The sequence below is a fragment of the Streptopelia decaocto genome, assembly GCF_964273445.1.
Source record: "Streptopelia decaocto genome assembly, chromosome: 2".
In the NCBI taxonomy this organism is placed as follows: domain Eukaryota; kingdom Metazoa; phylum Chordata; class Aves; order Columbiformes; family Columbidae; genus Streptopelia; species Streptopelia decaocto.
This window is the reverse complement of record NC_138655.1, coordinates 117,711,109-117,727,996: the sequence shown is the minus strand read 5'-3', so window position 1 is coordinate 117,727,996 and position 16,888 is coordinate 117,711,109. Positions and strand designations below refer to the sequence as shown.

Here is a 16,888-nt window from a genome sequence, read left to right as displayed (position 1 = left end):
GGAACTTATGAGCACATCCAACCGACCAAAGCAATTAATGGTATTTCACTTAACAATATTTCCTCTAAGAAACAAGTTTTAGGTAACTCTTCGAACCTCCTAGGAATCCTTACCTGGATGCTGAGGGGTTTTTGGTTTTGCCCATTACAATTGCAACTGCACAATTTGGGTTCCCAGCGCCTTAAGAAAAGTCACAAACAAGAAAAGAGTTCTCAACAAAAAAATCTCAATGTAGAATCAAATGAAGTTTCATACTAATAAATCTTACTCTGTTCCTTTCGTGATACAGGAGCAAAAACACGCAATCTACTGTTTATGCTCTGAGTAATCAGACTGAAACAAAATACATCATATTGCTTAACACGTAAAAGGGAGTTGACTTGTGGGGAAGGGAACAATGAAAAAGCCAAACATCCAAACCCTCCAGGATCCAGCCATCATCTATTCCTATGAACAAGAGAACAAGAAGGTACTTGAAATGGAATCTAATTACTTCTATCTCCATTATAACTAGGTAAATAAGTGTGACACAAAAGCACACCTGAAGGCGAGACGCTGCCATTTCAAAACCAAAGCTTCTTGAAACTATAAAGACTGGAGAATCTATGTGGGAATGAAATGCCAACCACATTATAACCCAATCACGCAAACAAAGCTATAAGGGTTACCATGATGACTTTAATATGATTTCAATGTAACTTCTCTGGAATGAACATTTATCCCCCTTTTATGCAAATGATTATAGTTTGCACCTTAAAGAAAGATCTGAGTGGAAATCATTACCTGAAAATAACCTGCTAGCATTTCAAGCCATATATAACATTATTTGAGATATATCTTTGTAGCATAAAGCAAGCATCTTAATGTATGAGCCCTAAAGGTTCTACCATTGATTAAAATGGCATCACATTTCCAAGAGCCTTAATCCCCAGAATTGTTTCCTTTAAAGGTTTCTTAGTTCAAAAACACGCTCTCATTCCTTCCAAAGTCTTACAGGATTCTACTTGACATATATAACAATCAGTACATTTTTTATTGCTATCTCAAAGCAGATGACAAGCTTTGCAGAGATTATTAAAGATTTGATCTGTACCAACCCGGTTTGTTTTGAGGTCAGAAACAAAGACGACTTTTAAACTTCTCTGGCAGGTGGTTGTATTGTCCGGACCAGAGGCTCCCAAACCTTGTATCACAAGGTTTGGGAGCCTCTGGTCCGGACAATACAACCACCTGGCTTGGAGCTGAGTTATTTCCTCCTAAGAGCAGCCACTGTGATGGCTGGGAAGCGGAAGAGAGATTTATTTCATTCTGATAAACACTGTGTGTTCTGAGGGCCAGACTGGTTGGCTGTTGAATTTCCTCTTTTGCAATATGCTATTCATCCATTGTTTTCAAGTGGGGTTATATTTGTGGCCCGTAGCTGTACAGTGCCAATGAGCTAAAATATCAGAGTGATAAGTTGTGTGTGTGTGGAGGGAGATAAATCAACTTGGTAAGAAAAAGGTAGATCTCAAACAGTTGGCTCATTTGGGCAACTGCAGCAAGTGGGTGACCAACCCCAAAATAACACAACATACGCTTTGCAATGTACTACCCTGCAAAGAGAAACACTACACTCTTAAGGGGTATTTGACTCTTCTCCTTTTCCACAGAAGGCAAAGAATAGCACAACTGGTGTTTTCTGAACCACATTTATCTTGAAGTGAGGTTTACAACAAAATAGATTTTGACTTTCTGTAATCTCTTCAAAAAGTGTTTGGTAAACAATCCTCAAGTCACAGCCCTGCTTCAAAAGAAGGCAGATTTCACCATGTTGTATGAAAAAAAAAAAATCAGAAAAGGCTTTCATGTTGAACTTAGTGAGGAGTTCACTGAGAGCAAGACATCTGGTTAGTTGCTCTAAATCATTAGTACAAGTTTTTGGAAGGCAAATTAATATCTCAGTTTCATATGTACTTTTCCCCATCTGAATATAGCACAGGAAGGCAGATTCCTGGCCTTTCCACTCCTTAGAGTCTGAAGTTCTGAATACCCAAAACAAATTTTATGCAACTTTGACCCATGAACACCAGAAAGAAGTGCTGGTCTAATGCAAGACTCTGAAAGACTCCAGTGCTTTGGAAGAAATGCAGACTGCCTGGATGTAATAAACCTCTCATTTGTAAATGGCATTTTTACATGACTTACAGAATTCAAAGCAGCTGCTGGTGGATGGGGGAAGGAGTCAGAGAAGCCTGTCATTTTGGCAAGAGTTAGTACTAGTTTTGCAAGAAACTCACAACTGAACAAACAGAAATAGCAGATATTTTAGAAGGTCAGTTTTAAGTATATTTCCATACTGATAAGCTTTTTAATAAGCTTTTTCATATATATGTCTGCACAACCTGTCCAAAACTTTTAAAGCGTAATGCTGCTATATTGGCAAACATTGTAAGTTTAACTAATGTATTACATTTTTTAACTCTTCGTGGCACTCACATGGGCAAAGACAACGATATTTCAAAATGTGCGTAGAGGGTTGCTCACAATCCTGTTAGAAACCTAATCTCTGCTGTTAGGGGTGCAACAGATTTAAGCTTACTGATCTTCACCCAAACAACTCAGGTTCTTTCTGGTGGAAAGTAATAAATGTGGCATGGACACGGAGAGTACAACCTTTACTGAAACAAGCTGCGATATCACCTGGTTTCAGAAGCCAACAGCACTTAATTCTTGCAATCTAATTATCTAATATTCGGTGTTCAGCCTTCAGATTTTTGGCTAAGATTATCAAGGTAGGATAATTTACTACTTGAATGCCCAGACTCCTGCCATGTTGGCTGCTGCACTGCTGAGCGCTCTCTGCTGAAGATCAGGGGTTTGTGGTGGCATTACAGACTTGGCAGCTTCCCAGAATGGTGCTGATGAACACAGGTTCTGGACTCTCCTACAAGAATAAACTGGACTGAGTAGGGTGTATGGCAGCACGACATTGATTGTTGTAATATGGGGATCTTCTAACGGAGAAAAGGGGAGGCTGCTGTAATTTCTATCCAGTTGTGAGATGTAGTTTTATCACATCTTCTCCAGATAACACCGCTGGGCATCTGGTTCATGTATGGTAAAGATTATAATGCAGCTGCAAGCAAACTTGCACAACCAGTAATTGGTGCTTCCCAGCTGGAGCTCACAGCCTCAGATGGTGCCAGTGAGAGCAGCTGCTCTCAACAACATTTAGGAATGGTTTTTCCTCACCTTCATCCCACTTCTACACAGCTACAACCTCTTCTTAGTTCAATGAGATCCATTGACATTTTGCACTCTTACTTATCAAACAATTCGTGTTACTTTTGAGCCTCTAGGGTCATACTGAAATCTAGTATTACATGACAGTAATATTTCTGTACTCTGACTGGAAGGTTCTGTCTTCCCCGCACCCTGCAAAGTTATGAGGAGCTGAGGTACTGTGATAAACAGCACAGGATTTACAGGAACTGCCTTCCTACAACCTGCCCACAGGACCTCTTGGGCGCTGGTAACACAACTGTCTTTTCTATAAGCGACAGACAGAGATATTTCCCTGGGGGCTTTCTCAGTTCTACCTGGTTATTTGGGACCATATTGAAACAAACCTCATCCAGGACACAGAGATTAACTTATTTTGAAGAGATACAGCTCAGGCCTCTAAGCAACACAAGCTGTGAGAAGCAGACGTGCTGGAAGCAACCCAAATGGCTTATCTGCTGCTGTGAAGAACACCAGTGAAGTGCTGCGATAACTCCAGACGAAAACACTACAGAAATATGCACAAACATTGCAGCACTCTTTCTCTGGACTCCAGTTCCTCTCCCAACCCATTTTCCTTTCTCATTGTGAATGCAAATGAAGGTAGAAGCATGTGGAAAACATCTGCCTGTTACATTCTTAGCTACCCATTTTGAAAAAAAACACTTTCCTTTCACATATTCCAAAACAGTTGAAGCACAGATGGCTAATCCAGATGTGTCAGGTGCATCAATTAAGCCAGCACACCAAAAAGCAAAACCTGACCTCTGGTCTGCTAAAAATCTCTGTGTTGTTTGGCATCAATATTGCATTTACTGAAATCCATTACACTGCTACAGGATACAGGACAATTAAAACAAAAAAAAAAAGCTGTGGAAGGTCATAGAAGGTTCCTGACACCCTGCACAAAGCATTCTTGCACAAAAGACCAATTTGAAGCTGTAGAGACTGTGGAAATTGAAGTAAGATCCAGTCACTTTAGGAATTCTTGGCACAGCTAAGTCCTTGCCTTAGTGCAGAAATACCAATGTCTGCACGTGAGCTGCAGAACGTCTCCATCTTCCCTTTCCTGTAACAGTTTTGTCTCTTTGTAACACAGACAGCACACTGCAAGTGGAAAAAACCTCATGGATGGAATAGCATATTTTTATTTTTCTTCCACAGTATCTGCCTGGCTTGTAGTGTCTGTAGAAATATTATCAAACAGTAACCTGATTATTCAAGTCCCTGAGAACTCTCCTACAGGGTGCAAATCTATCTGCTTATACTCTAGTTGACAGTTTACCACTTGCTTTCATGTCTTTTCCCTATCATCTTCCTGGTTTTGTTCAATATCACATACTGAAAGAACAACCTCCCCCATCTCACAAAAACTGATCTTTCTATTGTATCCCTAAAAAGTTACTTAAAAAGGGGATATAAGGATCTCTTAAAACCTTATAGAGGCAGCCACCAAAAGCAGAGTAGTGTCCTGAGGAAACAATCTAGTGACACCCTACAAGTCACTCTGCCCCAGAGAGGCCTCCTCCTCTTTCTCTCCTTTTCTAATTTTAAACTTGTGATTTGATAAAAGCCTTATAATTAGGTTAAAAAAAATTAACTTTCAGGAATTCATTTTTCACAGTGAAACAGTAAGAGGGTCTTGACCTTCCAAAGAACACTCATGTTGTGGATGGAAGAGGGAAGAACGTAGGAAATGTACGTGTTCAACATGAAAAGGGTCTCCAGGAAAGCAGGAGTTGTATTTATTTTTTTTTAACTGGCAAGTCAAAATGAAAGTGCAACTGAGCTCCAGCTGAGGGTGTGGTGCTTGAAGACAAAATGTAATGTGTCAGACCAATTCAGATCATTTCACTGAAGCACCTCTCAGTTGCAGTCCCTGCTACCAGTCTGCTGACAAAAGGTTAGTTTTGTTTTAATATTTACTGCTCTGTATATTGTGATATACTTATCTTATTTAGATAGAGATGAGCTAGGATTTACTATAGTTAAGCTGGCTTTACAGAGAGACATCATTTCACTAAGGCATATTCTCATTTCCAGTCTAAAAATTAGATTTGTTGAAGAGGAGAACAGAATACTGCTTAATTAGTTTTTAAAAAATCCGTCTGTTTAAACTGGGGATATTAACTTCATTCAGCATGTATTCATGCAATCCCACGTCAAGTTTAAACACACAGAAACACTGAGTTTGTGTCTAAATGGAAGGCTGGAACAACTCTGCAAGAAAGCATGCAAAGCTGTCTATTAATATATCTATTAATATACTTCCTAGAAAACAGTACTTGAAAAAAACAGCTGAGGTTCTGAGCTGCTTGGGTACTTGTGGGCAGTTTTCTACGTGATAAGACTCCTTTTTGTGTATAATATTCTGAGAAGTCTCCAGCTGCAAGATGCAGTGTACCCACAGCAATTTGATTCTGTAAGGAATTCCACACGGGCATAAGGGGTCTCGCTGTGTGGGACAGCAATGAAACCAAGCCTGCTCCACCACAGTTCAGTACCTCACTCCCATGGGACCGCTCCGCTTTACGTAACGGATGTGTAAACGTGTGCCCGAGCAGCAACATTCACAGGAATGACAAATACAAATAGGTATCCCACCCAAAGCAAAACTGTGTTTTTAAGGGAGAAAATTCAACTGTTGCATTTGAGATAACTTTGTTTCCCTCTAGAACCTGGGTCAGCCAAAAGCATTGTCAGGCAGCGGAACGTGTTCCTTGTCACAGCCAAACCGCTTAGTGATACATGGACTTCTTGAATTTTGCACAGAAATGTTTATTGTCTTGCTTTCAAGCAAATTTGCCAGTGATCCAATTTGATTAAGCATTCCCAGATGGATTCTGTAATAAGCATTTTAGACCATAACCAAATCTTTTCAGTTGAACTTCTCATTTTCTAAGTGGATTTAACTCCCTCTGCAGCTGTTTCTCTTCTACTAAAAGAAAATGCATTTGCTACTGATGTCTGAATCTCTCCTCAAAGTACTATATGGCTGCAAAATCCTGCTAACACAGCTTGTTAGGCATAGATACCCCTTGCCAAACTAATAAATAGAATTACTCTGTCTTTCTATTCTGCACGCTTCATTTAGGCAACGGTAAATGACAAATTACAAGACTTAAAATATGGGTAATCATTGTTTAAAGTTTAACAGGAAGTGTTTTGAAATGTTAACAAAATAATCTAACAAAATCATTAAGGATGAAGCCAAACCAAACAGTTAATTTATAACAAACACATTAAAAAAACAGACAGCAGATTCACTGAAAAAAAAAAAAAAATCAAGCAAAAATATAAATTATTCATTTCTTTCTATTTAATTATTCTGCACCCTGAATATGAGATCAGTCAGTAACTTATTTTTCCTGGTAGACAGAATACATTAAAAAAAAAATAGGAGATACTGTTTATTATAAAGGTTTGGCAACCCTTTGTTTCAACCCTTATCTAAAAACCAGAAATGGTATTTTGAGTTTTCAAGCTTCAAAAAGCTTTGGGGCAGAACATCAGTTAAGAATATGCTTTCAGTAACACTGGCCTCAAATTCTGAAACACTGCAGATGATGAGAAAGGGGGTTAATGTTTTTCATTCTCAGCTACTTTTTGCCACTGCTACTAAGAAATTTCAATCCCATTTATTTCAAGAAAAGAGGGCACTGCAGGACTGTAACTTAAAATAGAAAGAATTTCAGCAAATTACTCAATGAATGCAGTTACGGGAAAAGAAGAAAATACTGTAGGACATGACTTGCTTAAGACACAGCCTGAAGACACGAATACTCAAACTTCAACCCTGAGCTGGCAGTGAGAATACAGCCTGAGTGTTTACGGAGCAAATCTGTCATGAGATAGTACATGATAAAACAGCAGTTTCTGAGCTGTTTGGGTACTTGTGGGCAGTTCTGTATGCGATAAGATTCCTTTCTGTCATAACATCCTGAGAAGTCTCCCGCTGTAAGAGGCAGCGTACCCACAACAACGTGATTCCGCAAGAAATTCCCTGCGGACATGGCTTGCTGTGTGGGATGGAAACTAAACCAAGCCTGTTCTGCTGCTCAGCAACTGACCCCACTGCTGTGCTTTACCTACTGGGCATACATATATGTCCCTGAGAAACAAACAAGCACATTCTACCCATACTATACTCACAAGCCAAAGCTGCCAAAATTTATGACAGTAGGCACAGAATACTACTGCTTGCCTCTCAGTTTTAACCTGTTAGTATTCCTTATCCACTCTATACTAATAGCATTTACAGCCTTCAACTGGTACTACTTTGCTTTGCAGAGAGGAAGGTGTACTGTCAAGCCCATTAAACAGGTGTCAAACTCATGTGTGGGAGTAGATACAATTACACAGTCATAAAATTACGTTTGGCTCTTTGAAGGCAACCACGAGGCTGCTGTGTCCCCCAGTGAAAATGAGTTTGACACTCCTGCTAAGGGTATAGTCAAATTTATTTTGCAATGGAATATTGTCAAACATAACTGAGTCAGAGTGGTTTAAGCAATGATGGCTCAGCTGAAATGTGGAAACCAGTGAGGTGCACTCCGGGCATCTTGCAATCTCAAATGCCAAGGCTAACGAAAGCATTTCAGTCAAATCCATTTTACAATGCATTGCACACACAGATGTTGTGAGTTACCCCATTTCATGTGAGAATTTGAGATTTTGCCTTCTGCCTCCATCACTGTCTAGCTCTATTTTGATTATTTACAAATGTATTCTCAATATCAAAGTTCTTTAAACTTGAGCAACCCTGGGCAAGGGTTTTAGGTTTCAACAGAAATTTAAAAACTTAAACCCAGTACTATTTATTTGTGTGTTGCAGCTTTGCCAAGGGCTGGGATATGAATAACTCAACTGATTATTGGATTGAGGACGAGGAGGATGATGTCAGCTCTGTTATAGATTACAATACATATGAGCTTCTCTGTGAAAAAGGTGATGTGAGAAATTTCAGTAAATTATTCCTTCCTGTGTTCTACACATTGGCTTTCACTGTCGGAGTCGCTGGAAATTCATTAGTGGTCGCAATTTATGCCTACTGCAAGAAACCGAAGACTAAGACAGATGTGTACATCATGCATCTGGCCATTGCTGATCTGCTCTTGCTCTTCACGCTCCCTTTTTGGGCTGCAAATGCAGTGCAGGGATGGGAACTCGGCAACTCAATGTGCAAGATCGCTTCTTCTCTGTACACCATGAATTTCAGCTCCAGCATGTTGTTCCTGGCCTGTATCAGTGTGGACAGATACAGGGCCACCTCTGAGCCCCGGGGTAGCAGAAGTGTTGGTAAACACTGCAGCGTCACCTGCATCTGTGTCTGGCTCGCTGCCGTTTTCCTCAGTATCCCTGAACTGATATTCAATCAGGTCAAGAAACACAATGACAGGAATGAATGCCTTCCTGTATTTCCAATGAACATGGAAACACTCTTAAAAGCCACCATTCAAATCCTGGAAATTATCCTGGAATTTCTGCTTCCTTTCCTTGTCATGCTAATCTGTTATTCAGCTACTGCTCGAGCAATCTTTAGATCTGCAAATGCTAAAAAATCGAGACCTTTCATGGTTCTGCTGGCAGTCGTCGCTACTTTCATCATTACCCAGCTACCTTACAACATTGTTAAGTTCTGGCGAGCCATAGATATCATCTACATGTTGATCACTGACTGTGATGCAAGTAAAACAATAGAAGTTGCACTCCAGGTCACCAAGAGCATCGCTTTGTTTCACGCCTGCCTGAACCCTCTTCTCTATGCCTTTCTGGGTGCCTCTTTTAAAATGCATATTATGAAAGTTGCAAAAAATTATGGATACTGGAGAAGACATCAACGGAATGGAAGACCTGAAGAAATTTCTATGAATTATGAAGACCACACTGAAGAAACAACTAGTTTCACTCTATAGACTCCCCATTACTTTCGTTATTTTGTATAAGCAAGGGAATTATATATTAATTATTATATATTAATTACTATATACTAATTTGGGGGTATTGTTTCAGCAGCTGTTTGTCTGCAAGTAAACTTTCAGATTAATTTCTGAATATGCAGACTAGGCAAGACACTACAGTGCAGTACAAAGTGGAACACGTTGGTCAAAATTAAGCATCAGGCAAGAACTAAATACTGAAATCCCTAGAAACAACTAGGGATATTTACTAAAAAAAAGTCATTTAAAAGGGTCAGTACTAGCCTTCAAATGGCTGTGTAATGAACAAACTGTACATGTCTAAATGTATAATTAAAACAAAAAAAGAAACCATCAGCAATAAAACAGTAGTACAGAAACTTTTGTAGCTGCAGTTAATAATGTTTTGTTTCTCCAACTATTTTGTGTAGAACACTTGCCTAATAAGTCAATTTTTTCCTCAGCTATCATTCCATAGACACACTTGCACCTTGAAATGAGGTATCAGTTCACGCGTGAGAATTGAAAGAGAAAGGCGGGGGGGAGGGGGGGAAGCCATTCTCTGTGTTTCCACATATGTATAGCAACAACATCCTCCACAAAAAAACAGTAACTCCTTCTCTGTAATGACCAAAATTGACCTTTCACCTCTGCTAAAATATATGGAGATACAATAAAATCAACTAATACAAAAAGTGCACTGGCTGTCATTTATTCATATCTTAATGTTTGTCTTGTTTTAGAAGGTACTGACATCTCTCATGATAGGGATTTATCAACCAGCAAAGGCTAGAGGCCTTCCCTGACAAATGAGAAAGGTTTTGACTCCATATGGAGTTCATGGTCAGTGGGATTTACAGTTTTTCCATGGAAAGGTACCAAAGGTGTTCCCTGCTGGTGGATATTCCAGGAAAACAGCAGTTTTCCATGACTCTCTGGAAGCATTTCAAATATATATACAAATAACACATTAGCTTTCAAAATGGAAAAAAAAAAAAGTGGTATTAGAGCATATTGTCCCTGCCTTCAAACATTCCAGAGCTCTGACAAAGTGCCTGATCTAGGGCTAATGAAAGCCAACAAGAATCTCTCATTTTTAGACACTGTTCCTAGTTACACAATTGTGGACTGGAACAAAAAGCTCTAAAATGACAGACAAGAAGCAACAGTAGCACAAACAAGACACAAGCCTCTTCTCTCTGTTTGGATGACAAACTCTTACAGAATTTCTGCCCAGTATTTAGAGAAATACTAGGGCGCAGACAGATAAGTCAGAAGTGCTTGACAGATGGTCTACACATGCACCATAAATCTGCCATGTTTAAGCCATACTGGATTTACTGTAGACATGCAAAGAATCCATGCAGAGCATGGTAAGAAACTCCAGTTTTTCCAATAAGCGAATGACTCCTTGCATGTGTGATTTATATTTTATCTTCACAAATACAGAGTGGTTGCACCCAGAGTGACATTCTGACCAGGCTGTCAGGCTTCTGGAATTCCCAAACATCCAAGGTCCTCATGTCCCACTCAGAGTAAAAAGGAAAAAAAACCAAACAAACAAAAATGAAACCAAAACATAAACCAAACAAAAAACCAACACCAAATCAAACAAACAGAAACAAAAAAACAACCAGGCAGAAAAGAAGATTCTAAGGCAGAGCTGCATGAATGTGTTTCTCAAACTTCTTGAAACTGCAGCACCTTTTGTGTGCCTGTCTTAGGCAAATCTGACTGATCTAGTGATTTTTTTTTACAAATAAGACAACCCAAATCATGCTTACTTTCTTATGCTTACTCTCCTTTTCCTAATTCACATAAGTAATTTTATTAATAATATTTTGTGTGTATGACCTCCTACAAACTTTCCCATTACTTCCTTAGGAACTGCAATGCACACTTGAGAGACACTGACCCAAAGCAAAAGCAGCAGCCAGCAGGAAAGTGACACTCTCAGGTCAAGTGACAAGATAACGATGTCTCTTTTTGCCACCAGTTTTGCAGTATACTCAAAACTCACACACAAGCTGCCAAAGACAGTTTCATAAAAACAAAGTTTAAAGGCTATGGCCATATATGTGTAAATTATCTGATGGAAAGAGGTAATGTTTAAAGAACAACAGTAGCAATAAAGAATAATTCCTTCTGTGATCTAAAGTCAGAAATTCCAAAAAGGGCCCAAAACCCAAAATTGCATTTGAATCTTGGACTTCACAGAACAAAAGCTTGATTCAGCTCTTTCCACTGTTTTACATTCTATTGCCTTCACCCAAGAAGAAACAATTTTTCATCTTAGAAAAGGAGCACAACTTTTTTTGTTTTATCTGCTCTTGGAAAGAATTTCAGACTTAGTCATTCTCATTTAACGTGTCTGTACTTACCGCTGCTCCACCACTTCTTGCCATTGATCACGTAACTGTTTCCATCTCGCTCAATGCTGCACTGCATATTGGTGGCATCACTTGAAGCCACATCAGGTTCTGTGTTAAAGAAAAAAAATAAACCAAACCACTGAGTTAAATATACAGGTAGTACTATCACCACGGATACAGGTATCTAGGTACACTGTATTGATGGTAATGCTGTTTTGCTCTCAGTAGAGAAACTGTTTTCAGAACCTCGCTCTGCTGGTGGTCAAAGGCTTTCTATCTTCTAACAACCTCTTATTCATGATCAGTTTAAACTAACTTCTATTTGGGCTCAGACTACTCTTAACAGCCTTCTTACTTTCCTGACATTTTTAAATCCTTCCCTCTTCCAATGTACTTATAGATGTATCTCTCCTCAGCTTTTTTTTTTTTTTAAGTAGATTTAAGATAATTTTGTGATGGTTTATGAAATACGTTACACAAACCAGTTGTCAGAAAAATGTCATCAATTATTGTTTGAAATAGGAAAGACTCTTCCTCTCTCCTTTCACCCTTAACTTCTTTTAAAGGCAACCTTCTTTTAAAGCTAAAGCATCTTTTTGCTCTTGGTGAACACACTGAACCATAATTTGCAAAATAAGGGTCCAGCTCTGCAAGACTGAGCTCTCCCAACTCCCGGTGACACAGAAAGATCAAGATTTTGACTTCACATGTTCAAAAGTTACATCCAGGCCTTCCACACATGCTGAATACTACGAGCTTTCAAGAGCCAAAATGAAGATAATGCTGAGCTACAGACATAAAGCAAGCACATTGTATGTTTTGTTAGTTAGATTCAGGTTATGTCTTAATACTGCAAAACTACAAAACTTTGAACACGATAATCAGACCTGCACCTAATTGTACCTTTCTAGAGAAGCCTAGAACACATTACAAAAAAAAAGAGTATCTGTTGTATCTATTGTAAACCATTTTGGTACAATTAAATGTGTTTTACTAGTATTAAAAATAAACTGAAAATATATGGAAAGCAAATACTAACTACTGTAGCGATGAGAAATGGTAACTATCAGGGAAGGGCAGCAAGGGTGCTTCACTTTGCATTCACACCTCATGGATGATTTCATTTTCAAACACATATACAGATACAGTGGGAATTTCTGTATTAATTGTAGTTTTGCACTTTTCAGACATGCCATGTGAAATTTCTGCCAATTGCCTCTTTCTTCTCGAGAAAAATGTACCTGTCATGCAGTAGCAAGAACTAATTTTCCCTTCTAGGAGAGGCTCCAGCCACTCTTTCTTTTGCTCTTCAGTCCCATATAAGTGGAGGACCTCCATGTTCCCAGTGTCTGTAAGAAAACAGCAGTCGTGTTTACTTGTGGAGACACACAACTCGTAAGGCTTAAGATGCCCAGCTTTTCAGTGCTTTCATGCTGTAGCTATGGGACAGGGTTGCTAACCCGGTGCCTGACAGTTGAAAATCTCAGGAGCAAAGAAGGATTTCCCCATCTCCTCAGCTATTAGTGCATAGTCGAGTTGGCTGAGACCACTGACAGCTGGGAGAAAAAGGTTCCACAGACCTTCTGCTTTGGCCATTTCCTGTTCAAAGAATAAACAGAGAAAAACACTAGCAATAAATCTTACCAAAAAAATAAAATATGGCTTGATGCCCATTTTGCTTCCTACCTGCCTAACATATTGCCCAATATATCTGATGCCTTTTTTCAACAGCTGTTTTCAATAGGTACAGTCCTTGACTTAAGAGTTCAGACATATATACCCCTCACAGAACTCACTTTTGTTTTCCTCCTCTCTTATTTGTATGTCTCACCTCCTTTCATACACTTCCTTTCCTTACGCTATTCCTCATACTGTTTCTTTCCATGCGGAGAAGCTTCTCCAGCAGCATACACCAAACTTACGTTCCATGTCAGTGCCTGTTTCTTTTACTGCTAGTGCTCAAGGATATTTATTATCCCATACCTTCAGTCTCTCAAAGAGTGGTGGTTTCTTCCATTTTTCCTCAGTATTTCCGTGTTCAGAATAGTATTTCATCATTTCCTTAGAGAAACAATTAAAAAGATACTTGCTTAAAGTAAGAACACATGTAACATATACAAGTAATAATAGGGTGTCTTTTCCACCCCTACACCCCAAGAAACCAATAAAAAACATTCAACGCAGGTTTTTATTATATAGTTGGTTGCATTATAAAATTAAAAATACAATTCAAAATCAAACTGCAATCTATTCATTTTGCAATACTGTAAATGCTTCATGGAGATGACCCCAATCAGTAACTCCTTTCATACAGGGAAAGGCTTTGGGGTGGTTTAAAAAATGTGATGATGATGGTAGAAGGCCAGTGTTGGCTGATGATACAAGTAACTGTTACCAACAGCATGCACAAGAGGCATAAATCCAAAAGTAAAACAAAAGATAAAAGCCAAACAATTAAGATTTAGGTTTCCCATCACAACATTCATACATATAAAGCAGTTAATCTTTTTTTTAACTGAGAAAAAACACAAAGAATACTTTCTTTTTCCTGTCAAAATAATTCCTTAACAGATTATGTAAACAGTTGTTCCAAGCACCAGTGATTAGTACTAAGTAAAACTGTGTATTCAGTAACCCTATTATTTTCACAACTATGTTTTAGCAAGGCCCAGCACTTCATCAAAGTTGGTCCTGAACTAGTTTTAGAATAAATAAAAGTAGTGCCCTCTTCTGAAAAATCACACAATAAGACAAATTCTGAAGTAGAATTTACAAGCCATGATTCATAACTTATTATCAGAAAAAACCTAGAAGCGCAATGCTACTCATGGGCAAAACTTGTGTGGCTATTTGTGGTTCATTTGTTTTTAAAGCAAGTACATTAATTATTGCAATTATTTCTCAGACAATCCAAAACTAGTTACAGAAAGACTTTTAAGAAACTTTGCATATCAAGACCTTCTTCTCTCAGCCTCTCCTTGTGATAGGCAGATGCATTAATGTTTTAGATGAATATGTCCCCTGCACTTCTGCCTGATTGCAAAGAAGAAGAAAAAACAATCAAACAAACAAAAGCTGAAAAACCCAATTCTGCTACACAAGTCTTCTGTGCTTCCATGAGGCTAAACGTTGAACCAACATTTTCTAAGTGGAAAATTTCTAATCTCCCTAGGCTAAGAAGTAAAATGCTTCATCTTATTTTCTCTTGCACTATCTGGGGACTTCAGTGGATATTTCACTATTTGATTTCAAACTTTCACTCGTATGAAATACACTCGGGAATGTGGCCATGTTAATATGTTATAGAATCACATTTTTTGTCGTAAAAGTCATACCTCAAAAAAAGAGGCAAGAAACAGAACCATTCAACTTTGTATGGTTAAAAACAGCAGTTTTCATCTTTTAACTAAGCATCTTTGCGTTTAGTATGTAAAACTTCTAGGGTTTTGTTAGTGTTAAAAGTATTTTTGGCAAATACCTTTAAAAAGTATTTCTTTTTAAAGAGAATACTTTTAAAACTTTTTAAAGTTTAAAAAGTGACACATAGCATTCATTAACAATGCACACAATATTTTAATTCTGAAAAAAAAAATAATGCAGACTATAATGATTTCCGTTAATATTTTGCAATGCCGCAAACACCACTGCACGAAAATAAGGCTGTTTAAAAAAAAAAAAAAGATTAAAAATACAGGAGGGCATGACTTCTGTACATAGCTTTACATTTTTAAAATTCTACTCATAAAATGCTCATTTATAAATAGGTTTACTAAAAGCTTTTACCTTCTCAGCTGGATATATGTGCTGCTTCATGAACTGCTTGACCTTCAGTAGAACTTCTTGGCCTTTCCTACTTTGACGGAACAACTCTCCAGAAATGCTGTGATGTGTGCTACTGAAAGATGACCTAAAGAAAGCATTCAATGCAATAACAAGTAATAATATAACCTGCCTTATACAGGTGTTTAAATAAGAGAAGACGTTGTAAAAGCTTTGCGTTCCCTTTGACCAGGAGTTTAGATTACCCTCACCTTTTCGAGAGCTCTAACCCTCTCTCTGCCAAAGGCTCCACAATCTTAGCAAATTCATGACTATTCTCTGCAGAAGCATTTCCAATGAGATATCTCGCATATACACCCTAAAACCAAAGGAGAGGCATTTATGGTATAATTATGCACTTAAAATTGTCTATTCTTTAAAATTGGTGATTTCTTTAACTATGAAAGCAACACTTAAATGCACATATTCTTAACAGGAGAAAATTAGGGCACTGACAGATATTCTTGGGATGTTTCACTATTGGTTTTGGTCCATTTCTGATATAATGGAGAAGCTTGGCACGCAAGAGAAAAAACGCATACCCCAGCTACACTAAACTAAATGAAAATCACAAAAAATAGTAGAGAAAAGAAAAAGAGAAAAATACAACCACACATGATATTGCAAGCCCAGCCTGTGCCTTAAGCCAACTGACAACAGTACACACACATATGATTATTATCCACAACTACATTAACTATCCACATATATACTCTTACTCCCAATTAATACCAGTTAGCTTATCCCACATTGGTTATGATGATCTCATGCTACAACTCATAAAAATATACTTATGCCTTACAATGGATGAATATCTAATTAAACACTTCCATTAACAATGACTCAATTAAACTGATTTTCTCCTATAATCACATCTCAAGATCGGCTCATAATAAGCTGAGCTCACAACACAACCTTTTTCATCTGTGGGTGGCACCAACAGGATCTTATACATCTACCCTGCTATCTACTTTTATGAGAGCTGCAGAAACTTAGAAAGATCTTTATTTCTCAGTAATACAGGATTTAAATTAGCCAGAGAGTCCAAAAAGGTAATGACAAAATTGCCTGCATACTGGAACATCAAAAAGAAAACATGCCCATATCCACATTTTCTTCTTTTTTAGACTACTTTCATAAGAAGTTTGCTATATCTAACACAATGTACTTTATGTAGCAAGAATTATATCCTAGAGAGTTCCCAGTCATAAGCATCTAAGATATGGCTTCTAAAGGAACAAACTGAAATACAATTGTGACAGTTATTTTTTACATATGATTCATATTTTGGACAAGTATTACCAAACTACATATATTCATAATAAAAATATGTCACGCTTCATCAAATGTGAGTGTATTACCTGGGCTATTGCTGCCAATTTAAAGTATGACAAAGCAAGAAAAAAATTAAAGTTGGGTAAAGTAGTGCTAATACCCCGGCAGCGGCAGTAAATGGAAACCAGTTCTTCAAATGAAGGAGTTTCTACAAAAAAACAACAGAATATTTTAGAATAG

The 16,888-nt window shown here is 38.0% G+C and overlaps 2 protein-coding genes across 2 annotated transcripts in view; one reads left to right on the top strand and one right to left on the bottom strand.

The window, feature by feature from the left end:
- The window catches only part of ACAD11 (acyl-CoA dehydrogenase family member 11), a 31,143-nt gene that overhangs the window by 6,400 nt on the left and 7,855 nt on the right, over nt 1-16,888 (bottom strand). Inside the window, exons 7-14 of the mRNA XM_082046183.1 lie at nt 16,735-16,856; nt 15,586-15,692; nt 15,338-15,461; nt 13,538-13,615; nt 13,015-13,153; nt 12,796-12,903; nt 11,564-11,662; nt 114-180 (exon numbers count right to left, since the gene is read on the bottom strand). Of these exons, the coding sequence (XP_081902309.1) occupies nt 114-180; nt 11,564-11,662; nt 12,796-12,903; nt 13,015-13,153; nt 13,538-13,615; nt 15,338-15,461; nt 15,586-15,692; nt 16,735-16,856 (844 nt within the window). The remainder of the gene's footprint in view (nt 1-113; nt 181-11,563; nt 11,663-12,795; nt 12,904-13,014; nt 13,154-13,537; nt 13,616-15,337; nt 15,462-15,585; nt 15,693-16,734; nt 16,857-16,888) is intronic.
- ACKR4 (atypical chemokine receptor 4) lies at nt 4,979-10,633 on the top strand. Its single transcript, XM_082046185.1, has 2 exons — nt 4,979-5,167; nt 8,099-10,633. Exons 1-2 carry the CDS (start codon nt 5,091-5,093, stop codon nt 9,177-9,179), a joined length of 1,158 nt encoding a protein of 385 aa, XP_081902311.1. The 5' UTR covers nt 4,979-5,090; the 3' UTR covers nt 9,180-10,633.

Bases quoted from the DNA above. Each gene is read 5' to 3' on its own strand.
- ACKR4 (XM_082046185.1), top strand. From the start codon at position 5,091: ATGTGTCAGACCAATTCAGATCATTTCACTGAAGCACCTCTCAGTTGC. The intron at 5,168-8,098 runs GTTAGTTTTGTT...TGTGTGTTGCAG, and splicing joins TACCAGTCTGCTGACAAAAG to CTTTGCCAAGGGCTGGGATA.